The sequence below is a fragment of the Cavia porcellus genome, unplaced genomic scaffold, assembly GCF_034190915.1.
Source record: "Cavia porcellus strain 051 isolate PalLab524CR breed Dunkin Hartley unplaced genomic scaffold, mCavPor4.1 scaffold_19, whole genome shotgun sequence".
NCBI lineage: Eukaryota > Metazoa > Chordata > Mammalia > Rodentia > Caviidae > Cavia > Cavia porcellus.
This window is the reverse complement of record NW_026947502.1, coordinates 29464852-29491966: the sequence shown is the minus strand read 5'-3', so window position 1 is coordinate 29491966 and position 27115 is coordinate 29464852. Positions and strand designations below refer to the sequence as shown.

At 40.5% G+C, this 27115-nt stretch overlaps 1 protein-coding gene across 3 annotated transcripts in view; it reads right to left on the bottom strand.

Moving 5' to 3' along the window:
• Window positions 1-25652, bottom strand: part of Sfxn1 (sideroflexin 1) — a 57203-nt gene extending 31551 nt beyond the window's left edge. For 2 of the 3 annotated variants that reach the window (XM_013156200.3, XM_003473224.5), the window contains exons 1-2: window positions 25514-25652; window positions 3822-3994 (exon numbers count right to left, since the gene is read on the bottom strand). In XM_013156200.3, the coding sequence (XP_013011654.1) occupies window positions 3822-3985 (164 nt within the window). In that variant the 5' untranslated portion in view covers window positions 3986-3994; window positions 25514-25652. Of the gene's footprint in view, window positions 1-3821; window positions 3995-25513 lie in introns of those variants that run through there. The other variant, XM_063230806.1, reaches the window with a different exon arrangement.
• Window positions 25653-27115: the final 1463 nt, after the last annotated feature.

Below are 27115 nucleotides of genomic sequence, written 5' to 3'. Positions count from 1 at the left end.
CACACACAACACACAAAGAAGACATGATGACCGAGGTAGAGAGGCAATGATGGACCAATAAAGCCAAGGGACACCCAAGAATTCCTACAGCTACCAAGATTAGGGAGAGCTACAAGGCACCCCCTCCAGCAGGGAATGGCCCACCTAATACCAGATGTCAGACTTTCTACCTCTACAAGTGGAAAACAGTTTTCTGTTTTAATTCATCTGTATGGTGATAATTTGTCACAGCAGTCATGGAAAATAAATACATCATCCTTTTAAAGCTGCATAATATTTCACTGCATTATTTTAAAATAACATAAAATTACCTAAAACATTATATGAGTCTCCTAGATTTGGGGCATTTTAATTGCTTTTAATTTTCCATTTGTAAAATATAAATAAAATAAACCCTCAGACATAAGTGTTTTCCCACATCTACATTATTTAGAAAGAAATGAATAATTTCCTGATAAAAGCTACATGCTATATTAAAACTTTGTCTTTTATTATTTAGATATACCTTTGTTTTAATTATATCATCAACAGAAGCAGAATCACTGTTATTTATGTAACTTATATGGGTACTTTACACACCGTGGATAATTGACCCAAATTTTAATTTGGTTAGTTATCTACTGTCCTAAAAATTTTGTATTTCTTATGTAATCAAGGAACCACCTGGAAGTTGTATAACTTATTCACTTAAACTTATATTTTCATAACAGTATTCATCTTAAAATTTTAAAACATTTAGAATTTAAGATTAAAAAATGTGGAAATTGTCTGACTTTAGTTCCATGTTGGTTGGTTTCTATCAACTGAAATCTTTAATGTTTTGGGCTTAATTCCTAAGACCTTCTAAGGTCAGTTTGCTCATATTCCTTATGTGAAAATCCACCATTACAATCTGATAGTCTATTTTAGTTTTTGGTGGAACAACTGTTGCTTATTCCATTCATCTTTTTCAAAAGTGTCTCAGTTACATTCATCAATTTATTCTTTCACGAAAACCTTACAATTACTTTATAAATTTTATTTTGCAAGTTAAATATGTGATCAAAATTTATTTTGACTGAAACTGGATTGTCTGAAGAGAAGTGAGTTCCATCCAATCCTATTAAATATCTCTCTAGCTACTGAAATCCTTATTTTAGTGATTCCCAGTAGTCTTATAATTACTACATATTTCCGGATGAGTTTGTTCCTGGATATTTTATATTTATTGTTCTTATGAAAATGAAAACTACTTTTAACAGATTATTGCTAGCACACAGAAAATCACCAATATTTTGTGCATCTAGTCTCTACTTTAGAAGCACCAAATCATTACATCTTTGCTCTTCATTCTCTGTTCCTCTGATACAATCTTTTCATCTACATTAGGGACTGCAAAACCATAGCTCACAGACTGACATAAAGAGAGCCAAGAATTATTTTTTCACTTTTAAAGGGTTAAGAAAACAAATAAGCAAGGTCCTCAGTTGAATTCCCTATACCACAAAACAAAACAAGGTAGAATCTTCGTTATACGTATATATGTATATGCAAATGAGGAGTAAAATAGAAGACAGATAAACAGGAAGTGGGGAGAGGTTCAGAGGGTGCTCCAAATTTCCTATTCCATTGTTTCAAAAAATTTTAACATATATACTAATTCATTTCATTTATACTACTAGTTTCTCTTAGTTCATGGAAGAGAAAGTTTTGTACTATTTTCTGTTCCTTTTTTATAAGAAAGACTTTTTTGTTGACGTCTTGTACTCTAAGTAACTACATTGAAGATAATGATATACAGTATATTAACTACTGTTCTTTTATCTTACTGTGAAATTTTATTTTATTGTTTCACAAAAAAATGCAAGACACTTTTACAATGCCTAAAGCTGTTTGCCTTCTAGCCCTTCATAGGAAGTTTGCTGAACTCAGATTATCTTCACTAAAGAGCTTTTCTAGTTTCTTTTTTGCAATTCTATTTCTACTTTTGTTAATGTTGCCATTTCTGCTGTCAGTTCTCTACCACTGCTTGTACTAAAGATTTTAATTTTTGTTATATTTATAGGTTCTTTATGTCTCTTTAATTCATACAGTGGTCACTGCATTTCAGTATTTCTTTTACAAAGAACATTTATTTTCTTGACTTCCTGAAACATGCTCCTGTGAGCCATTTTCTCTCACTGGTCAGTAGTTTTGCATAAGACTCTGGTGTCCTGCTGTGCGTATATTTCCTCCTGATGCATGTTTGCATGCTGTGAAATCTCGCTAGACTCAGACTGCATAGGTTCTCTTTCTAACTACCTAGGCACAGGCAATCTACTGTCCCAAATATGTTACTTGTGTGCACATTTAAGTGCCACACTTAGGACAACTTCTGGCTGAGTTTTCTCTATAGCAGGGGCCAGCAAACTATTACCCAAGTTCCAAATGTCCTGCTGGGCAGAGTGATTATTACCATTTTAAAGAAGATTACTAAAAATGTCCAAAAATTAAGAATAATGTGCCACCATGTGTTAGCTTTCTGTCCCTATGACAAGATATTTGAAATAATTAACTATAAAGAGGAAAGATTTATTTTGGCTCATGATTTCAGAGGTGTCAGCCCATCATCACTTGGCCTTGTCACTCTGAGCCTGAAGAAGCACTGCACATCATGGCAGAAGTGCACAGTTGTGGAAGTCTATTTTCTTCGCGATGGCTGAGATACAAAGAGAGAGGGGAAAGGGCCATGGCCCAAATATTTCCTTCACGTGCATAGCTCCAATGACTTAACTTCCTTCTACCAGGCCCTGCCACCCAACTGACCATTCCAGTTGCATCACTAGTTAACAAAGAGATCTTTAAACATATGGGTCTTTTGGGTGGATACTCTAGATTCAAATTATAGCAGATAGATATCCTTCATGGTACAAAAAGCCTGAAGTATTTATTATTCAGATTTAGACAGGAAAAATTGGCAAGTGCTGTCTAGGAATATATTATCCTGTATCCACGGGGAATTGGTTCCAACACCCCGCAGAGACAAAAATCTGTGGATGTGCATGTCCCTTGCATAAAAAGGTGTGGTATTTACAAATATCCTACATCTACCTCCTTGAGTACTTTAAATCACCTTAGATTACTTATAAGACTGAATATAAATGCTATATAAATAAGTTGTTATACTAATGTTGAGGAAATAATGAGAAAAAAAATCCATGTCTGTACATGTTCACTACAGAGGCAGATTTGGGGAACTTTTTCAGTAAGTATTTTTGATTTGCAGTTAGTTGAATGCACAAGTATGGAACTAATGCATCTGGGGGGGCAACCGTCTGCACAGATAGCTTCCTGTCTTACCTCACAGCTGGTATTCAACAGATGCAGTGCATCCGAAATCTACAGTCCCTGAGTTTCCATCAGCATCCTGCCCACCTGAATCCCCACCTACCAAGTTTTATTCACTGGGGCTACATTTTAGAAGCAACCACTCTCCCTTTAATTTTTGGCAGCTTATTTTTTGTATGCTGCTGTTTCTTTCCAGAGATATAAGAATGAATGGAACAGTTGTGCATGCAAGGGAAGAAGTATTAGAGGGAAGAAGTTAGGATGCTGGGGACCTTTTACAGATTGATACCTATGGGGAGGAGGGTGGCTGCCTCATTTGCAGGTTACAACAAACTTTGGATAGCTGTGTAAAGAGTCAAAATGGGAGGTATGAGCTTTCCTGTTCTTTTCTTGATAAGAAAAAAAAAATTCATTGCCAAAAAATGAAAAATCACCAAGCAAAGGTTTAAAAATTATAAGACAAACATGATGATCTGTTCATATATGAAGTAAAAAAACATAACTATTAAAGTTACCTGTAATCATGTATTATTTTTCTGGCATTCTCTAGTTGTTCGTTTGTTAACAGAATGTTTCTGGGGTCAGTCACAGTGAAGAAATGGTTGGCTCGTCCCACGAAAGTGCTTTGATCCCATCGAGGCTCCTTGATGTTAATGTTCAGTGGCAGCTCCCCAGACATCTTTGCGGACTGCAGAGAGGCACACAGACAGCTCTGGGTAACATCGTGCTATCTCTCCTTTAAGCAAAGATTTATATGCTCTTCCTATTTGTAAATATAATTTTGCTCCAAGTGGCAGAAAATGAACAAAATCAAAGCCGGCTATTAATCTCAATGCATCTTAACAACATTTCAACAGTTTTCCATATATTTCACCTCATTCCTTACTTGTTGGAATTCTAAGCATACCTTAGAAAAAGCAGAAATATAAAGTTTTAAAGTAGCATCAATAATAATAGCTTTAGAGTCACTCAGAAAAACGGGTGCACCTTGAGACCATAATACAAAGTGAAACAAATCAGATGCAGGAAGCAAAATATTGTGTTTTCTCTTTAATGAGAAACCAATTAAAAGATGCATGGCAGGAACAGATATTGTGGAGGTGGGATTAGGTAGGAAGGGGAGAGGTAAAAAAGAATCAAGTGCAATACTGTACCAATTCCTCATAGTGAATGTACTTATTCTATATCACAATATATACTAATAAAAAAAAAAAGAAAAACCAAAAAAAAATTTTTAAAACAAAGCTAAAATCTGTAAATTTGAACCCATTTTTCTGAGTGAAACAACAAACGTTAAATTACTGCTGCATTTTGATCTACAGTTTATTACTCCTACGAGACAAAATAGTGATGCAGAAAAAGGAATCAATAATAAAAATTATACAATTCACAAAAGATTCAGACTCATATTCATTCAGTCTTGCCTGGCATATAATCCACTAATCAAAGTTATAAATTACGTCCCTTGATTTACTACAACATAGAGGAAGAAACACATTCTGACGGCCTCACGAATAGGAACAACACTATAGCATATAATTTTTCTCATAAAATGTCCATTTTCTGAGTCATAGCCATTACTTTTTCCCTATAATAATTAATTTCTTTCTCTAACATATGCTTATTTTAGAACTGCATTATAGTGTTGTAATACATGCTTATTGTAGTATTTTCAAAAATCAAGTGTATTATAGAAAATAAGGAATAAAGAAGCAAAATCTGCCACCATCCAGCCACTCTGAGGAAACCACTGTTAATGTTCCTAGCAAGTTAATCCCAGTATTTCCTTAATTGCAGTATTTCCTTGCAAGCATTTTCTATGTGTACTATCAAATAATTAAAAAATAATTTGATGTTATACTCTATTTGATTATCTTCTTTTTTTTTGTCTTTTTCCTTTTTATCGGTACTGGGGATCGAACTGACGACTGCCTGCTTTCAAGGCAGGCGCTTATGCCGCCGAGCTAAACCCCTAGCCCCTGATTATCTTCTTTGCATTTATTTTATGAATATCCTCTGTGGCATTAAATGTTCATTTTGGATATATAATGACACTTTCAACTTTCACGTTATTTCATTTTTGCACCAGTGTATATAATCCTGTGTCCTTGTCTACAAATCTTTTTCCTCATATCTGATGATTTTCTTGGACTTGATCTCTATGAAGGATGTTGCAATATCGTCAAACCTAATCACTATGAAGACTTCAAACTATTTTTTGTTCTTGGACTTGTTTCCTTTACTTCCATTTCTAATATCAGTCCTAGTCATAGCTTTCTTTTCCAGGTCAATTTTCATTAAATTACTCCTTTCGTGGTTTATATGTTCTTAGATGTGTTAAGATGAGACACATTTGTAACCTGTAGTTTATCAATATCTTCAATTAACCACCAGACTAAAGTTGAACATGTTGGTTAGGCCCAAAGATATGTGGACTCTTAGTGTAAGTGAAACACCTAAACAGAAAAAGACAAAGTAAAAATCGGCTCTGCAAATGATAAAGCAGACTGGGATAACAAGATAAAGTCAGCTGCAAAGTTTAGGGGAAACCACATTTTTCTCAAGCTTTTAAGTGTCATGACAGCCACTGTTTATCATCCACTGTTCTCTATAATCCTAGGTGGTCAGAAATATTGCTGTTTGAAATCACAAGAAGAAAACGACACCCTTCCTCTGACATTGAAGGGGACACTAGCTTTTCTAGTCCAGAGAGGAGTAGGTCTGGTGTAGGAGATGACCTGGGTGACTTGCCTTGAATGCACAACTGCTTCAGCAATCATTAAACTGAACCCTGTCTCCATGTATGTACGGAGCTCGCTATGCTATTTCCTTTGCCTGTAATTAGCTCTAAGCAATGCAACTAGGCTAGCCAAGGTACTGATATGTAATCCTTGAGGCCAGCTGACAGCTTCCTCTTTCCCTGCATCATCTTTTCTAGAAATGTTTGAGCACAGCAGGATGGTAGAGCCAAATAGCCCCAGGAATATCAAGTGGGTTCAAACCATAAGATAAGAGGCTGACTTCCCAGAGCACAAAATGTTACATAGCAGAAACTGAAGTAACAGCTTCCTAAAACCATTCAAATGCTTTCCTAACCGAGTTATGCAGACTGGTCTCTCTGCATACCCTTCTCCCTGAATACTGCAGAGGTGCTTGCTCTCTGCCTGGCCAGCTCAGCTCATCTGACTCACATAATTCCTGTCATCCTCACTGTCACTCATCCTCAACCCACTCCATTTATTCACGAGATAAATTCAGGGGGAGGCCTCAGATCAAGACCTCTGTTCCATGTATCCTCACCTGGACTGGATTCAGACCCCTTGGTTGCCCCTAAATTTAAGTATGTCTAAGTGTCTTTATTTTGCCATGGGTTGCATTGGAGGTGTTAGATTGGAATTAACTTGCTGGGATTCCAATAATGTTTCAATGGGATTACAAATGTAAACTTTCTGGACCCCAAGGAGGACAAGATAAAGGATTATAATAAGGGATTAAAATATTTAATATTGGGATTATAATAAAGTGGTAGTTTCATCTTAAGGAATTTTGGACCACAATATTCCGCATCCTATCTTAACTTCACAGTTTCCAGGGAGATGAGAATGTGGGTCTACTTCACAGCCAAACTTCTAAGCACTGACCTGCTTTGAGCCCATGAAAACACTGCATCATTGAATGCCCCAAGCTCCACCACTGTCCGTCCTACTACTGCAGACCTATCTCTTCCTTCGGTTCCTCTGCCAGGTAAGCTTCCTTACTGTGACAAATATAACTTTAGTGGGTGACAGGTTTGCCCTGCTTATCTTGGCTGACTGGATTATGATAAGACATACTCAAACTTCAAATCACGACAAATCAAATGTGCGCATGTTAAGTCCAGGGATACAAGAAATATGGTATAGCAGCTTCCCCTTTATCTGACGAGAATGCATTCCAAGGTTGACCTGAAACCATGGGCAGTATTGAACTCTATATACATTACATTTCCCCGTATACAAGCATGCTTATGATAAAGCTTAATTCAAACTTTAGGCACAGCAACAGATGAACAACAATCAGTGAAGAAAGCAACTATATACTGTAAGAAAAATTATGTGAATATGGTCACTTTTAAAACATTTTCTTGTTTGCCTAATTTTCCATTTAATATTTTGGGCCATATTCAACTATGGTTAACTGAAACCATAGAAAACAAAACCACAGTTATCAAAAGGCTATGTGGAAAAATGCTTAAATTTTGAATTAGAATACATCAATTATATTACCTATACACCAGACAAAAAGAAAAACGAAGACTTCAGTTTATACAGAGGAGAGTGGTGGTTTTTAGACTTGTGCCCAGAGACCACCTCAGTGATTGTTAGGCAATGACCTGGCCCCTCCAAGCCCTAAGCTTGTCTCAACTCTAGCAGATCTGCTCTGACTTGTTTTCATGTCTGTTTCAGGATGATGGTTATTTGACAACAGTGCTTGGAAAACAGGATAAAGTTGATAACCATATGAGAAAAGCCAATCTGAAAATCAAGGAATAAGTATTTTTGGCATCTTAAAAGTTTGAGATCCGTTCGACTAGTGCTTCTCAAGCTATATGTGATGGATGTCTTGAATGGTTTTTCCTTTTTTGTTTTCTTTCTTTTGTATTTTGAGACAATGATCTCATTAAATTGTCCAAGCTCACCTTAAGCCTGGGATCCTCCTGTCTCGGCTTCCCTAGGATGCTGGAATCATGTACCACTCTACTGAGCTTCTCTTAAGTTTTTCTAATTTTTGAAGCCTATCATGAGCTGGACACAGTGGTATATGCTTGTAAACCTTAGTACTGTGGCAGGTCAAGATAGCTGACTGTCAAATTCAATGCCAGCTGTGGCAGCTCAGTGACTTAGCAGGATCCTGTCTCAGAATAACAATGGGCTGGGGATACAGCTTGGTGTAAAGGCCATGGATTCTATCCCTAGTGCCACAAAAAACAAAAACCCATCACAAGTCAGTATTTTTGTAAAATATGTTTTTTCAGAGAAATGTAATGAAAAAAAATTAGAATTAAAGTCCCCAATTTTTATTATTGGATTTAGCGATATTAAATGATTCTGGCCAACTATTATAAACGTTTTAGTGCTTATTTTAATAATTTAACCACAATGTAGACTTATAACAAGCAGTTCATATTTTGGCCCAACTGGGTCACATGTTGAAGTTACACCTATGTATATAATTCACAATTTGCTTCCTCTGGCCAGGCATTGTGGTGCATGCCTGTCGTTCTAGCACTCAGAAAGCTGAGGCAGGAGAATCACTGTGAGTTCAAGACCAGCCTAAACTGCATAGTGAGACCGTATCTCAAAAATACAATAAATAAATAAAAATAAAAAGATTCCTCGTAAGTGTCATGAAATGAACACTAAACAGTAAGACAACTTCATATATCTTCATCTATTTCTGGAAACATCAAGGATATAATTCCTTCCTGTTGGTAGAGCTTAGTTTAAATAAAAAACATAAGAAATTCTTTCCAGCAAAACTCTTAACACACTCTCCCAACCCAAGATCTAAAAATGCTTTTATCTTTAGCAATTACTCACTGATACCAACTACCTGACCCTATTATTGGTCTCAGTGAACTAGGCAGATAAAAATTCCTGCCATGGCAAGCAGACATTAGCCTGGCAGGTAAAAGAGGAAACAAGAAATAAAAATGCAAGAGGTAAGTAAGTTATTCATTATGTTGGAAGGCAGTAAATGGTTTGAGGAAGAATAAAAAGCAAGGTGATACAAAGGATCATGAATACTATGGACTGCATTTCAAAATAGGGTAGTCAGAGCAGGCTTCATTGAGAAAACAAAGCTGGAGCAAGACCAGAAGGAAAGAGGAGCTGAATCACACGAGTAGAGGACAAGAGGAATCCAGAGAGAGCGAGCAGACATAGCGAGAACCCTAAGGTAGAAATGTTCTCGTGTCTTCAAAGAACAACCACAAGGGACAAACTGAAAGTCATGTGAGAAAGAGAGAGACAGACAACGAGAAAGTAAGACACGAACTACAGAAACAGAAAGTTCTGTAGTTCAGGGAAAAATAGGAATTTGAAGTGTTGACATCTTAAACTGGAGAAGCCTAATGGAGACTCAAGTGGTGCTGTCCAGGAGGCAGTGAGACATGAGGGTCTAGAGTTCAGAGGAAAGGGGTGGTCTGGAGGCTGTCAGCTCAGTGATTGCAGCTCAGAGATTGGAATAAGAACCAGGAAGACGGGATGAAATCTCCAGGAGAGTACACTGTAAGGAGAAGAGAGATCCAAGGCGTGGGATGCAGAAGTCAGAAAAGATGAAACGGACACAAAGATGGCGTAGGCAGTGGGGAGCAAACCTGGGAAGTGGGGTGTCTCAGAAGACAGGAGGTAAGCATTTGTAGCTTGCTTGTTCAAAAGAAGCTTTGATAATTGCTTAATCTTATTTTGGGGTAGTAAAGAGGTGGGGACTTAACTCTCTAGGGGTTGATGAAGGAGAGAAAGACATGCCAAAGGTAGTTATTTCTGCAAATTCTAAAAGTGCTAAGCACTGGCGATAGCAAGTAGCAGGGAGACTGCATAATGCATTGCACAACCCCTCTTTGGGGGAACTATTTATCCCTGCAAAGCCACTTGGCATAGATCAATGGTTCGAACCAACAGTATACATCAAAAGCCACCCAAGAGAGCTCTTTACAGAGACAAGTACTACCTCTTCTTTAAAGTCTGATCCAGTGGGGATGGCATAAGCAGGGCAAGAAGCTGTGCAAGTGCTCTGGGCGTGGACCTGGGCCTGAAGGGCCCCTGGATAGGGTCATACACAGAGCTGAGAGCCATTCCTCCCTACATCTATCTCAGGTTCCACCTGTACCCACCTCAAACTGTTATGTTCCCTAGACTGTATTCGGTATCTACTTTCCTCAGAAAATTGAGCACTGAGCAGTTTTTCTACTCTTTTAGTTCTGTCACTATTTCTTCACATTTAACATAAATAATCAAAGATAAAAATTCAAATGTAGCTTTTATAGCTCCTGCATTTTTAGTAACAAAACAATCTCCCATTTGTTAAGTCAATCCAACACTGGGGCTAAGTTGTCACCGATATGACGGTTAGAGACCACTACGAAGCCACACGGAGCAGTATTTAAAATTAACTAATTGCTTTCTACGTTTATCTGTGAGTCTGTCCTAGGCCTAGGCCCCTTGCCTGGAGACAGAAGTTGATTCATAGTAAGTGAACCTCTGTGAATCACTAATCCTGGCTGAGGCCTGTAGTGGCCTGTGATAAGGTCACAGCTAAGGACACCTTGGCTCCAACACTAATTAGGACTGCAGCTGAAGGAATCTAATTCCTGCAGTCCACTCCTACCATAAATGTCACCCTAGAGATAAGATGGTTCTCCTAAATTGACATAATTTACTACTTGGAGAAGTCTTTGAAGTGACTCCCATGGTCCTGCTCATTTCTTGCACTTTCCCCACCCTTTGTTTTGGACCTAATAAATACGGGCGGTCCAGAGAAGTCTTTGTCTTAGCCCTCAGAGTCTCAAGCTCAGCTGAAGGATTTTGACCCTCCTGGAATCCTAAAATTATACCACTTGTCTCATTTTATTGTAAGGGTAAGCCTTTGCTGTACACTTGTTTGGGAGATTGGGGATTATCAGGACCTGATAATGACCTCACTTTAGTATGTGGTTACTTTATAAAATAAAAATTATATAGTTGCATAGGATCTTACAAATGAACCATCAAATGTGTTCATGATGTGGATGTGGAAACTGAGGTCCAGGGGAAAGAAGTAACTAGCATAGGTGGCCTGTCAGTGCATGGGAACCCAATGGACTGTAGCCCATCAGCTGGCAGAATCATTCTTTCTATCCACTGTCTCTCTTAGTTAATTTTTTTTCTCAAGGGTGCAATCAATCAATGTCTATAGAGCATGAATATTTTTTAGGGTTTATTTTCCTTTCAATAAAGACATCTACTACATTATGAAGTTTTTGGTCTATAGCAATTTTATAGCAAATCTATGGTACAAGTTAACCAGAACAATGATGAAAAGGCCTCAAAAAAGTATCTTAACAAGGAAAACGTGAAAGATGAGCAAGGAATCCCAAAATTAGGGAGTTTCTACTACATTCAAGGAATTGGGCTAGATGCCCTAATAGTGTAAGCTCTTAGTGTGTTCCAGTGCCAAAATACTGCCTTGGTGTTCATGACAAATGTATGTTTTAAACATACTATCTACATTTTTTAGAAGAGAAAAGACTGTGAGATGTTATTCATGACCCTTCCTTATCCATCCAGCAAGGGAGGAAGCAGAAGAGCTTGACCCCAACTGCTGATCTTTACACTCCAGGATAAGCCCACCTGAAAAGGCACTGAAAAATCCCATTGATGGTCTCGTACGTATGGTGGGCAGAATAAGGACCCCCAAATGTGCTCACTCTAGTCCCTCGAAACTGAGAAAATGCTGCTTTACATGGTAAAAAGATTTTGCTGATTATGTTAAGGATCCTAAAATGGGGAGCTTAGTCTGATTCAGAGGGGCCCACTGTAACCACAAGGACCAGAAGGACAGAAAAGAGGACAAGTGGGGCTTGGAGTGATGCCAGGTCAACAGTGAAGGGCCGCAGGCAGCCTCTCGGGGCTGGAGAAGGGAAGGCAAGGACTCTCCTGTGGAAGGAGCGATACTCGTGTTAGATATCCGACCTTCAGAGAGAATAAATCTGTGTTATTTTTGGTTACTCAATTTGTGGTAATTTGTTACAGTAGCAATAGGAATTAATACAGCATCGTTTCCCCTACTTAAAAGAGATTCCAAAGCTGTACATACCAGCTGATCACAGCTTGATGAGCTATGTTCCCAAGGTCCCAGAAAAAAAAAAACAAAGAAAAAAATACAAAAACAAAAACAAAACCAACGGAGTAATGGAGAAATGCCATATTCACATACAAAAGAGCTGATCACACACTAGATAAAATTTTAACAACTATATATTTCTATGTATCAATTAGACTTCCACCTGTGAGCACATGAATAGCTTTTATTTTCTCTACTCCAAATGAATTGGTGAGTTTTTATACCCAGTATTCCTAAATTTTTGAAATATTTTCTATTGCACATTAAAATCAATGGGACTGAGCAGTGCACACAGGGCTGGGAGCTGTGCTTTGCAATGCGCAGCAGGCACCGGAGGGGCCACTGAAGCAAGGCTGGGACTTATGCACCTTGTATACCCCATTCCACCTGCCTGTGTACAGACTGCAGCACCCTGAGCACCCAGTGCCTTGTAACAGTGGCTGTTCTTTTAGGAACTGTTCTCAGCAGAGCTGCCTCTTCTCCTGTTTCCCAGCATTCCAAATTGTAAAGAAAAGCCACCTCTGAATGAAAATGGTACCACTAAATAATCTTCCTTTAGATTGGCAGACCCCAGAACATCTGGTGACCTTCAGATAACATCAGAATATGAAATGGCCCTTCATATTCTTTAATTTTGTGCATTAACTAACATAAAGCTTGTACACTGCTACAATATTTAACTTGCAGCAAAGTAATACATTTATAATTATTCCCAGTAGGTCAAGGTTGATTGCAATGTTCCCACTAGAGCAAAAAAAGAAGACACATGTCCAGGACGATGAAAATGCTGCTCAGTAAGAAGCCTTCCTCTGTACTGGCTCCTGCTCCTGCTCCTCATTTCCTTCCCCACAGAAGCTCTTTCTTTCCCTTTAACTGGGGCTTTTCAGGCAATGACCTCTCACCTTCCAAGGACACTGGCCCTTGATTAAAACTCATCTTCTTCCCACCAAATCTTGTCTCTTGAGCATTGGCTTTTAAGTGGTGAGTAGCCACACGTGGATTGACAATAAGTTGGCAGGTGGCAAGATACCCAGGAAACCTGCAGCTGGGAGAGGCAGGGAAATGTGCTGTGGAGATATCCAACTTGTATGCCTGGTACTGAGAGTTGGTCTGGGCTGGGAATGCCACGAGCACTTTCTTGAGAAGGAAGCAAGGTTGTGGTGGTAGAATGAGGGTAAAGGAAATAGACAAGTTCTCTGATCTCTCTGTTGGGTTTAATGCATAAAGAGCAGTTATCTCATGAAATGTGGTCTCTGGACTTGTCCTGAAGATTTAATCCAGGCAAGATCAAATATCTTAGCAGAGAAGTGTTCTTAAGCACCTCTTTTAACTTCCTGATTTAAGTCAGAAGGTTCTGACGGTGTCTGTGATAATGAATGGTGACTATTTTACAATGGATGTATTTTAACTATGAATTTGTGCTGCTTACGCTAGAGGAAGAGAGTATGTTGCAAAACTCTACATAGATACTGTGCATACAATGATGCCATGAACAGTTCAAAAGACGATCTTAGAGGACTATATATATATATATATATATATACTGCCTAACTGCAAATAAAGCAAAAATAATGAAAAATGCCATACCTCAGGGGATAGAAGATCAAATGCACACAACAAATTACACACAATGTCAAAGAACGCTGAAGGATGTGGAAGTTCATCAGCTTCCTAATGCATCAAGCAAGTGAAAGATGCCATGGAGATATAGGAGATAGTCAGTGGGGGAGAATATTCTCTTTGCCATGTCTACTTGATGCTTTGGTAGTGTCTTAGTTACTTTTTACTCCTTGCTGGGACAAAATACCCAATACCCAAAATGAAGGAAGGAAAGGTTTATTTCTTACAGTGCTTGGAGATTTCAATCCATACTCAGCTGGTTCCAAGGTAGGATAGCAGGGCATGACTGCCATTCATAGCTGCCACAAACAGCAAGGTGCGAACCAGCAAGAGAGAGAAACACACCTTCTTCCTGCCATTACATTACATCACATCCTGGCTCCACTCGTGGGTGGGTAAAACACTCACACTACCATTCCAAGCACTAGACAACAAACCAATCACAAACCTTAGATTTGGTTGCATACATAATTGCATGAGGTTTGGGGGGGCCACTGACATAAATCATGACATTCTATTCCTGGCCCCCAAGGACTCATGCTCATTGTTTATACAAAACACATTTAATCCATCTCCAAGAGTAGACAAAGTCTTAGCAGTTTCAGCATCTCTGAAAAGTACAAGTGCCAAGTCTCCTCAAGATCTATGACAAACTCTTTAACTGTAACCCCCTGTACAAATGAAACAAGGTTAAACATTTCCAAAATGCAAAGGCACAAGATAAACATTACCATTCCAAAAGTTACAAACAGGCGAATACAAAGTATGGAAACAAAGCAAGTCCAACATCCAGCAGGGTGAACATTAAGTCCTAGAGTTCCATGCTCAACATTTGAAGCAATTTGATTGCAAGCTCCAAAATGCTTGGGTGATTCCACCCCCATAGCACCTCCAGTGATTTTAACTCCCATCACATCGCTCTTAGGCCCTTCCTGCTCAGTTTTTGCAGCTCTTCTTGGATGATCAATGTTCCTGGCTTTTCCAAACTTCTAGGGTCTCCACTACATCTCTGGCTTTACCCTTACATTTTTATATATTGCCCTCTCAGGGGCACATTACTTGGCCTTCCAGGTCTTTTGCAATTGAGGTGGAAGCTGTCTTACCCTCAGAATTTGTTCATTTTCCTTACACCTAAAATCAGTGCCATGTGGATGCTGCCAAGGTTTGCTGCAAGCTGGAGCAGTAGCCAGGTTTTTCTCTCTCTTGGCTGTAGGGTTCAAGTGCTTAGATTGTTGAGCCCTCTGAACCTGACTGAGGGAGAGCTTCTCTATGCTTCTGCTGTTTTGGAACCTGGTGTGGCTGCTACCATTTTGGAATCTTATATGACTACTGTCATTTTGGAACCTCGTAAGGCTGCCACCATTTTGGACTTCATATGGCCTCTGCTGCCATTCTGGGGCATAGTGCTCTGCAGCTTTCTCCTTTGAGCAAAGTCTTTCACTTTTGCAGTTTTGAGGTGTCAAAAGATGGAGATCTGCTGATTCGTGGGTGCCCCCTGGCTATTTTTTTTATTTCTCTGTTCCTTCTCTGCAATCAAAGTCTCAGCTCCATCTTCACAGTCCACAGTTTTACGGGAGTTTTCCTTCTGGCCAAACTCACATCATTTTAAATATCCTGCTGGGCTCTTTGCTCTTGATTTGCAACATAAATCTCCCTAAAAGCCCAAACAATACCCATGCCACAGCCTCAACATTTGGCTGCCTTGAAATTTCTACTCCCAGATTAATCAGTCCACCACCCTTGACACACCGCCCTTAGTCTCAGGCAAAGTCTCTGGACACAAGCAAAATGCAGACAAACTTTCTACCAAGCCATAACATACATCAACTGGAGTCCAACAATCAATGCAGTCCTTCTTTCCAGTAGAAACCTCCTGAGCCTGGTCTTTACCAACAAGCTTTCTATCTGACTTCTGGTCTCCTGAGCTCTGACCAGAGTCTTCTCTACAGAACAGTCTAAGCTGTTCCAGCTCTAATCATTCAGGCGACATCTCTAAGCCTTTCCAAACTCTGCCCACAAGCCATTTCCAAACGCTCTCAAATCACATGGTCAGGTATAGTCAACAACCCTACTCCTCTGGTACTAGATTCTGTCTTAGTTACTTTTTATTCCTTGCTGGGACAAAATACCCAACACCCAAAATGAAGGAAGGGAAGGTTTATTTCTTACAGTGCTTGGAGGTTTCAATTTATACTCATCTGGCTCCAAGACAGAGTGGCATGGCAGGGCTGCCATTCATAGCTGCCACAAACAGCCAGGCGTGAACTGGCAAGACAGAGAGAGAGAGACACATCTTCTTCCCGTCATTACACCACATCCTGGCTCCACCCTGGCTAGGTGAAACATTCTCACCATTATTCCAAGCACTGACAACGAACCAATCACAAACACTAGATTTGGTCATGCCCATGATTGCATGAGGCTTGGGGGCCATTGACATAAACCATGACAGGTAGTTAAGTAAAAACACTGAAATGATATCGCCAGACATTGAGACTGTAAGAGATGACAATGTACCACAGTCTATCACAGACAGACAGGTGAAGAGTGACCAGAGTGGGTATTCACTAGGAACTGCAGCCCATCAGTCACAAAGGTTATGGCTTACACATCATGCTGTCAGACTGCTGATACTCCAAGAATTCATTTTTTTTTATGGTCTGAAGGACCAATGAAATAGGGTGTGTAGGGAAGTAACCGAAGTTATCCAACTCTGCAACAGAGACCTATGTATTTAAGCAGCTGAACTGTAACTCCCTGATGTCTGACTGAATGAGGTGTTAATTTGGACTTAGAAGTCTTCCTCAGTGAGGCTTGATCATCTGAGATGTGAGTTCTGACTTCAGAATCTTTTTCAGGACTGATTTTAAAAGAAAATGTACAATTTTGTGTGAGACAAAAAAAGTAGAATTTTAAAAGTTTCTGTGCTTGGCTGACACCACTTTCATTAAGAAGTAAAGTGATTTGAAGTTATTTGCCCACTAACCTTTACTGTTTAAGACATTCTCACAGTGAACTAGGAATATCAGCTATTTGAAACCAGTAGTAAGTACAGTACTATTCTGCATTCCAGTAGTAAGTACAGCACTGATAATCTGTACACAGATTATCTTATATATTATATACGTGAAACAAGGCTTCAAAGAGGACAGAAAGGATCCATTAGAAAAAAGTCTGGTAAAGTTTCATCTCTTAGCTAAGATTTTGGACAAACAGACTCATGGAGCCTCATCAAGATGAATTTCTCAGTATCTTTCTATTCACTTATTCAAAAACAAATTTAATTAATTCCATATCTGTTAGAGGTCTATCATTGGCCTGCGCTTGTGTTTGGAAAGATATTCATATATAATAAAGTTGAAAACAAACATGTTCTAGTGACATACAGCCTAAATTAATTTCCCCAAACATACCTATATATACCTTTCACATTAAAACTTATCATGTATGGACATCATCCAACTCTGCTGATGAAATCTCAAAATTAGTTTTTAGGTTACTATCGTGGGTAAATAATCATATTAAAGGCTGGCATATGAATGGCTCTGGTGTTCAAACCTGCACACATCTCTCAAAAATATCCATCATATTAATAGACTAAACTTGCTTTGAAATTTATGAGAACTCTGTATCATGAAAGTTGAAAATGAATGGCATGACAAATATTCTATATAGTTCTGATACATTTTATATCACAGGCCTGCTGGAAATGTTAGCTGTCCACCTTATTTCAAACTGTCTTCATGGACATTTCTGTGAGGGCATGGCTATCTCTCTTTTGGGATATCACTTTGCCTGATGCCATACAAGTAGCTCACAGTTATGCAAGGGCGTTAAACCATTCCCAACACCAAGGTCCTGAGATGTTTCCCAACACACATATGTCTGCATGACTGATGAAATCTGCTGCAATCAAGCATCTCCCAAGTAGGCTGACTGAAATGGTGGGTTAGCTTAACTTGTGTTCCCGGCTCTACAACACACTCCCTTAACTTTGGTCACCTGGTATAACTTAGAATTCTTGGGAGGACCGAGAGAGGGAAAGGTATATAGGATTGTATGGAGGACCATACTCTTTCAAGGAGAGTTCTCCTTGAAAGAACAGCAATTATCTCCATTTTGGCTAAACTTGGAGCTATTTGCATATACTGATGTATACAGAGCTGGCTAGGACTTTCCCTTATCTCTTTAATTGGCTTTAAGCAATGCAAATCAGCCTAGCCAAGGTGTAGAATTTGAAGCAAGGTGACAGGTCAGTGCTGCTCTGCTCAGTGCTCCCATAAAGTTGTGTGAGTCAGGTGGTAAGGAGAGCCATGATCCATGCTGTGGGCCAGGATTCAGCCTTGAGATAAGAGGCTATGACTTTCCAGGGCATACAAAATTACACATCAGAGCTGCAGTACTAGATACCACCTTGACTGTATTATGTGGATGACTTGTTCTGCATATTCTTCTCTCTGCATATTGCCAAGGTGATCTCAGGCGTCTTACTTGGCCCAGCTCACAGCTCTCATGTAGTCCTCACACTCTACAGTCACTCTTCGCCGAGCCACTCCCCTCTCACAAATTAATAATACTGTGGTTTGGCCCTGGGTCAAGGCCTTTGTTCCAGTTATCCATCATTCTAGCTGCACTTAGGACACACTTGGCTCCCCACAACTACAAACATGCCTTAGTGTTTTTATTCTTCCCACGTGTGGCACTGGAGGTGGTAGACTGGAATAAACTCACTAGAATTCCACTAACTTTCCCATGGGATCACAAATACAAACTTCCTGGACTGTGACGAGGACCAGGAAAGGCCATTCCTGGTCCCGGTAACAGGAGAGCTATTACTGGGTGGTAATTATTAATCTGTGCTTGTGGAAGCAACAGGTCTAAGTTCAAATTCTGGCTCTTTCAACTATGTGGAGATCATATAATTACATGTTCCACATTTCTTTATCAACACAGTTAGAACTCTGCCCACTAAAAACCATTCACATACATTAACGGTTTACTCTAACAGTTTTCCTTGTCCAACTTAGGTCTTGTAACAATCATCATCTCTATGTATTACAGGGGGGCCATTCTTAAATTGCTCAAGTTTGGGGTAGTGCCAAAAAGTGAAACTAGGTCGCGAGGCTCTGGGACTCCTATACCCTTAACAAGCGGCTGGGAAAGCGTCTTTTGAGAATCTGATTCAGTAGAGCTGAGAGGAATTAGATTTTTTAAGTATACAGAGAATACCCTATGACCAATTACCCCAGCTAAGATGTGAAAGACCTATAATAAAAACTACAGTACTCTGAAAAAGGAACTCAAAGAGTTCAGAAAAGGGAAAGATAACATCTGTTCCTGGATACTCAGAATCAATATAGTCAAAACGGTTATACTTCCAAAATTGATACACAGATTTAATGTAATCCCAATCAAAATTCCAGTATTCTTTATAGAAACTGGAGAAATAATCCCAGATTCCCACAGGACCAGAAGAGACTCAGAATTGCAAAAGTAATCCTGGGCAACAGGAGCAAAGGAGGAGGCAATACAATCTTCAATATAATGAAGTTATATTACAAAGCTGCTGAGATAAAAACAGCATGGTAGTGGCACAAAACACACCAGATCAATGGAACGGAAGAGAGGATGCAGCTACAACTCCTGCATACTCAGCTACCTTATCTTTGACAAAAGAGTAAAAAACTTATACTGGAGAAAAAACAGTTTCTGTAATTAATGGTTTTGGGAAAATTGGCTATCCACATGCAAAAGATTGCCTCAGGTCACATTAGCTTTCCCTGTACACTAAATTAAAATAAAAATGGATCAAAGAACTAGATGTTAGAACAAAATCATCCTGCTGAAAGACAAAATATATGAAATTCTTGGAATCATGATTATAGGTAAGAACTTTCTGAACAGAATGCTAGTTACACAAGCAATAGTACTGTACTGAGAGTCAATAAATGTGATCATATGAAATTAAAAATCTTCTTCACAGCAAGGAAAACAATCACCAGAGTGAAAAGACAACCTACTGAATGGAGAAAAAATATTTGACAGCTGTTCCTCAGACAGAGGACTAGTATCTATAGTTATAAAGAACTCAAAAAAATTAGACCTCCCTTCCCTGTCTCCGCTATAGTCAGAGATTATAAGGAGAACAATTACATATAGGACACATAATTTATAGTGTTATTTATAATGATCACTCAAGGAATCAAATACAAAGAAAGGGCAGGAAATCTGTTCACCGCTGAAGACCTAGACAATCCAGCTGAGAGCCTAGATCCCACAGAAACAACCTGCATGAGTTCAGCTGAAGACCTATGGCCATGACAGTGCCTCCCTAGAGCCCACGACAATGGTCTTACCTAAGAATATTTCATGGATCTGCGCAGGGAAGGCCCCAAGGTCAGCAGTGGAAGCTAGCAAGTCTGTGCCAGCAGAGTGAAGGATCTGTGCTAGTAGGCTGAGGGTTTTATATTGAAGACAGGCAGCAATGCTTAAAGTAAGAGCTAGAGCTTCCTCAAAAAGTACCACAGCGACAAAGAGGTTCTGAGCTCCTCCGATGATGAGAACAGGCGAGTTTACATAGGAAGCCACCATTACAAGATTCTCCAGGAGACTGAATAGCACACATGTTCCCCTCTGGAGTGACAAGCGATGCTCAGAGTAAGGACCAGAGCTCCTCAAAGTGAGCCACAGCCATTCTCAGTGACAAGGTCCTGAGATCCTGATGATTACAGCTGAGGGCCTATCAGGGAAGCCAGCATGACAAGCTCCTCCAGAAGAACCAACAGCTCCAAAAGAACCAACAGAACTAAACCACAGCACCAACTAGGAGAACCCACAATGCTACTCTTCCTCTCTAGATCTCCTTTTTATGCTGGCAGCAGTCCTGAGGTGGGCCATCTATATTCAGTACCACACTGATTCAGTTCACTGGCGTTTAAATTGACTACCAGTTTTCAATCCACCACACCCTCTAATAGAAGATTCAATCAAGAAATGGGTGAGTGAAATGAACAGACACTTCACAGAAGTACAAATGGCCGAGAAATACATGAAGAAATACTCAACATCACTCGCCATTAGAGAAATGCAAATTAGGGCAACACTGAAATTCCATCTTATCCCACAAAGAATGGCCATTACTAAGAAATCAAACAATAAGAAATGCTAGTGAGGCTGGAGGGTAAAAGAATCCCTATCTTGTTAGTGGGAATGTAAGCTAGCATAACCACCATGGAAATCAGTGTGGAGATTCCTCAAAAACTTAAAACTAAAAATTCCATTTGACTTAGCACTTCCCCTTCTAGGTACAGTATCTTCCTGAAAGAGTTGAAGACATCACCTTACAGGGAAACATATATAAAAATGTTATGGCAGTACTATTCATAATAGCTAAACCTTATGTGTCTATATGCTTATCAACAAATGAATGAAAAATACATGGTATTTATATACAATGGAGTAGTACTCGGCCCTAACGAAGGATAAGTTTAAGGCATGTTTAGGAAAGTGGATGTACCTTGAGATCACGTTAAGTTAAATAAGCCAGGCACACAAGCTTAAATATTATCACAAGGTTTCTCTTACACGAGAAACCCAAAGCACAAATAAAGAGCAAAATAAAAGCTAAATAATGGGAAGTAGGGGACACATCTTTCTCAAAGGGGAAGGTTATTAAGAAATGGAGGGAACAGGAAGGAAAGAGGACTGAAAAAAGGAACTTAGTATGTTAAGTAAATGGACAAACTTTATATAAGAAATAGAACAAGCATCCCCTCTACCTGCCCCAAAAAGGAAAGGGTCAGGAAATGGATGCGGGGGTAGGGGGGAGCAAAGGAAAGGGTATAAAAAGGAATGAAGATGTGTTATGTACACACACCAACTGCTGACAAACCTGTGAACATTATGTCTTACAAACATGTATTAATAAAGGAAGTGAATGGAAAATGAATGATTAATGATTACACCAGGTAAGTTTGGGAGATACGATATTGAAAGAATACAAAAACACAAAATAAATAAGCACAAGTACCCTGCAAGTTAAAAGAAGATTCTTGTGGCAGCATAAATACCTCAGTGACCCCACGGAATCCTATCTGGGCCTGTTTTCCCTGGCAGGTTCCCGCCCTGTGACCTATTCTGAGAATTTACTCTGCAACCCCTGGAATAGGTAAAGGATTTAAATGAACATTATCTAGGGCCGAGTCTTGGTTCTCCCAATCCCTCTGAGGGTATATTCCTCGGAAAGTTATAATCCTGATCCTCCATTTCTCATCAATAACATGGTGATAAGGATTGGATCACAGAGTTGGTACTGTTTACCAAGTAGAAGTAAACAGAAGTCTTTAAAATCTTTATGAAATGTACGGTGGAGGCCCCTAGTTCCCAATACAGACAGATGATTCTGAACAAGCGGGGAGTGCAATTCCTGTTCTCATTAGCTGTGTTCTTGCCCTTAAATGTAGCCACTGGCAGCAGGGATGGAAAAGATGGAGTTTGGCTACCCTGGCTTCCCGCAGAACACGATGAGAAAGGTCTAAGAAAAATAATTTTTTTGCACTGCAAACTTCTGGCTACATATAAAGAAAAAGTTTGCCTACTAGAAAAGAATTTTCTGAAATTCCACAGAACACAGATAGTAGGAAATGTGCTTTCTCAGAAAATTAGTAACAATGGCCTCTTACCCTGGCTAGATTAAAAACGATCACTGTTACTAAACTGGGATTCCCTGTTGGTTAAAACTGCTGTGCCGCAAAGGAATTTAGATAGGGTCTCTCTCAGCTTCCTCAGCTGGGGCTGGACAGTTGCAAAGCAGCCCACTGGAGCCACTGTTATTTACTGTCCTGTGGATGTGACCGAGTGCCCAGTGAGTCCCAGACACTGGGCTTCCACTGTCCTAGATTGCTAAATCCTCATTATAGCTTCTAAGATATCTCCCTCTATTTTACAATTATTCAAAGAAATTAAGTTCCAAACTTAATGACTCAGCCTGGAAGTGGCAATTCTGTGACTCTGTACCACACTTGTGGTCCTCTAGAGGTCAGAGGCAGTGCCAGCCATGGACAGTTACACTGACTCAAACAGCCCAAAAAGCAGTTTATTAACTTCTCTTTGGCTTTTGGTCAATTGTCTGCAACAAGCATTTCTTTATTATGGGTGTGGCCATGTAAAACATCAAATTTTAATGACAAAAAAGGGGAATTCCCGTGAAGAATTAGATTCTTTCAAAGAACATTTCCACTTAGCAACAGGTGTGCATTTTGCATACTCTTCCCATCTAGAATTGAGGATGACTGCCACTGTGCCTGTGCTCCCTAACACTCATATAGAGTCCACCCTTTCATTAACGCTAAACCCCTCCCACGGCAACACATCACTGTTCTCATCCCAGTCCTCAAGATCAGCTTCGCTCTTGGGTTGCTTAAGCAACATCTTAGGCCAGGTGAAGTTCAAAACCTTCAAAAGGTCAATCATTTGCAACCCCAATTCTTGAGGTGACATCCATCTATAAACATAATAAAACACTACCAAACTATAAAATGTAGGATACACTGAGTAGAATGTTTTACCGCCCACTTACAAGAATCAACTTGCAGATTATACATACCCAAGTCCATAAAATCATTTTACAAATTAACAGTAGCTAACTAAACATTCAACTCTGAACTTTGCATAATTAAGCACAAGGGATATATATATATATATATATATATATATATATATATGATATATAGACTTAATGTGTATGTGTACTATCTTAAAATGTTTTATTCCCAAAACAATAGCCATAAAAAAGTTACTACTATTGATTTCTTACCTTCTACCACAAGTCAAAGTTGAAACCACCCACGATTATATTACAATTAAATGCATTTCATCACTACTGCACAGCAGGACGTAGGCAGATGTCTTATTTTATTCTAAGGTATTCGAGAACAATGAAGTTGGACAGTGGACCTGCCTGAAGGGTCACTGCTGCCTTGTGTGTCCTCTCAGCTTTGTTTGCAGAAGTAAGAATAGGGAAAAGAGAGCTTCTCTCCCAGTTGGTTTCACCTCCATGGGATTTTGTAAAATTTTCAGAAAATTAAGAGCACTCTCAAGATTTTACAAAATCCTTAATCTTGGCCACCCATTGCTATGCAGACTTCTCTCTGACAATTGCAACCATAGATCTTATCCCTTTCCTGAACAACCATGTGGGCTAAAAATCTACAAAATATAGATTACCTCTTGCTATAATGGAATTTTATATTGAGCTGGACGGGAACTGACAGATTCTGCTCCCCAAATATCATCAGTTTTACAAGGAGGCCCCTAAAGTCCTAAAACTGTTTAAGATCCCAGAACTTCTTGGCAGGGGCTTCATTCATTTTGCTGGATAGTTTCCTCTTGTACTTCAAATCTTTGTGCAGAGCCCCCTCAATTCACCCCTGCTCCCCTCCAGCACCTACAGTATTACAATGCTTGGAATATGAAAGCAGTTCAATAAAACAGGGACAGGCAGGGAAAAGAAAGAGAATCCAGGATTCAGGTCAAAAGCTAGAAAGCAAGCAGAAGAGGGAATGGAATGATGAGAAGGTAAAAGAACACCTTGGGGGATCAGAAGGCTTTGATCTATGGACTGGTAAGTGCCCAGACTAAGTCAAGCAGAGCTGGCTGTTTCATACAAATCTTGATTGGGATCTACCTGGTGGAAGCAATTGCTTGGCTAGGGTTGGGGAGTAGGTTAAGCAAGATACACCCAGGTCCTATTCACAAGGAGAGAATAAAACAAGTGAATGCTATTTATTTCAACTAACAACAAATGCTGTTAAAGAGAAAAAACAAAACAAAACAGGTGCAATGTAACAAAGGTGTGCCTGTGTGAGGGAATTTGGACAGCATGGCACTGGAAAACACCCTGCAGGCTGTAGCATTTAAGCTGCTACTCTGATGGCCTTGGTTTAGGGATGCCAGTTGTGTGACCTTGGGTAGATTATTCAACCTCTCTGCCCAGCCTCTCCGTTTTCCATCAGAATTACAGAGAGAATGGCAAGGACATCACAGGGCTGGAAGAATGTAAAAATAAAGGGACCTATCCCATCTGGCACAGACTCAGTAGGTACTGAGGTTATTGCCATTGTAGGAACGTTAGAGCCCTTTGCCACGTGGGGATCACGAGAGGAGACAGAAATGCAAGGTGTGCACGGGGCCAGTAGCACATCTGCTACTAGACTGAGTTCCCAGGTAGAGGCCAGGCAGTCCTATCTCCCAGGCCTCGCTTTTCGCCAGAAACTAGGATGCTGAAAGGCACAGGGGTCTGCGCCACGCGGTCACCTGGCGGTCGCTCACGCCCACCCCGGGGTGGAGTGTCCCCACGGCAGCCATCTTGGGTGCTCTCGCGACAATTTCGTCAGGGTGCGCTGGGGACAGCTCAGCAGGGTGCTCGTGGGCGTGGACAGAGGAGCCCCCACCCACTGGGGGGCGAGACCCACTCCACCGGCGGACTCCAGGGGCGCCAGGGCCTCGGGATGCTGGAAGCGGGGAGCAGCCCGGCAGCATCACGAGGGGGGTCCCCAAGGTGTAGGAGGACCCCAGCCCGCGGCACCCCAGTCCTGAGAATGGGCTTCTGCCCTCCTGCTCTCCCTGCAGCTCGCCGCGGGCCCTCGGACCGCGCCCCAGCCTGCGCGCCCCGCCGGGCTCCCGCGCGTTGTGCACCCAGCGGCTCGGCCCGCCACCCGCGACTCACCGCTTCCCCCCGGCCGCCGCTCCCCGGTCCCACTCGGCGCCGCCTCCGCCGCTACCGGAAGCGCCAGCGAGGCCGGGCGCGCTGCCGCCTCGGAGCGCGTCGCTGCGAGCTCGTCCCCGCGCGCGCCCCCGGAGGTGGGAGGCCGGCGGGGCCGGGGCGAGTGCGTCCGAGCCTCCCGGCTGCAGACCAGACCTCAGTAGCCGCCTTCTGCTTCTGGGCGCTTGTCAGGCTCTGCTTCTGTAGGGAACCAAGTTCATCCCGCTGGTGGAGGCCTCCGCTTTGCATTTTGGTTTCCCTTATGGAATGATTCCTTTCTTGTGTCTTCAGTCCCGGAGCCTTTCATAGAATCAGCATCCACTCATGCCTTCATTCATTTAGTCTGTCTCCCAAAGCGTAATCTTTAGACCCACCACTGCTGCAGAGAGACTTTAGATGGTACACAAAGCCCGTTTTATGTACCCAGGCTGCTATGAGGAGACCAGCCCCTAGGGGAGGCCAAGCGCAGAGGAAGCCATCTATGGAGGTCACGCTGGTTAAACTGCAGAGATGTGGGTGGGGGTCTTGGACCACGTTGGTAACAGTGCAGCTGAAGAGATACGCTGGATCCTGAACATATTATTTTAAAAGTGTGAAATCTAAGAAGTGGATTCCATCATGTTAATGGAGGGAGATTCCATTTTTAACGACACAGTTTTTTTTTTCCCAAATAAACTATAAATGTAGTGCAATTTAAAACAAAAGCAGGAAATCGCTAGTGTGCCTGTGTAACTTCAAAAGCTGACTGTAAAATATATGTGGGAAAATAAAGAGCCTGAAACAGCCACAATTTTGAAGGAAAGAACAAGGTGGCACCACTTGCTCTACAGATGCAAAATTTGTTATAAAGTGATGGCAAAGGAGCGGTTATGCAGCAGGACAGCTGGAGGTTATGGGTCCCTGAAGGTGCAGAAGAAAGCTGCTCTGAGTTGGCATCACAGGTCAGGGGAAAAGGGTGAAATGTTTATTGAACAAAATTGGGACAATCGAAATCCCCATCTTATCCTGCACATGGGACTCAACTTCAGGTGAATTAATGATCTAAATGTGAAAAACAAAAACTTGCAAATTTCAAACGGCATTTCATAGTTATTTAGGGTGGTAGTACTCATCTTTAGAATTCCTACGAATGTTTTGCTTCCATGCTGGGTTCAAAAGGATTTTTAAAAAAATCTAAATGATTCTTCCTTTTAAAGAATTTATAGGCTCTTTAAGACTGTAATTGCCATTTAAAACAAATGGTAACAATTCAATAAAAACACTTGTAACAGTTTTATGTGGGATGGACAACTAAATTCTGTGTAGGCTAGGAAAGGATAGACCCAGTTGGCTACATCTACAGTTGCAGGGGAAACACAGTAGATACAAATGTATCAGTTACCTGTTGTTACAATAAAGTTATATTATAATCACAAAGCCTCAGAGTATACAGCAATAAACTTTTATTTTGTTCCTGAATCTACAGGTTGTTTGGGCAGTTAGCTCATCTGAGCTGGCCTCTGGAACAAGTTCTGCTACCCTTACTCTGTGTTCGTGGATGGCTGAGAGATGTGGGAGGCTGTGATG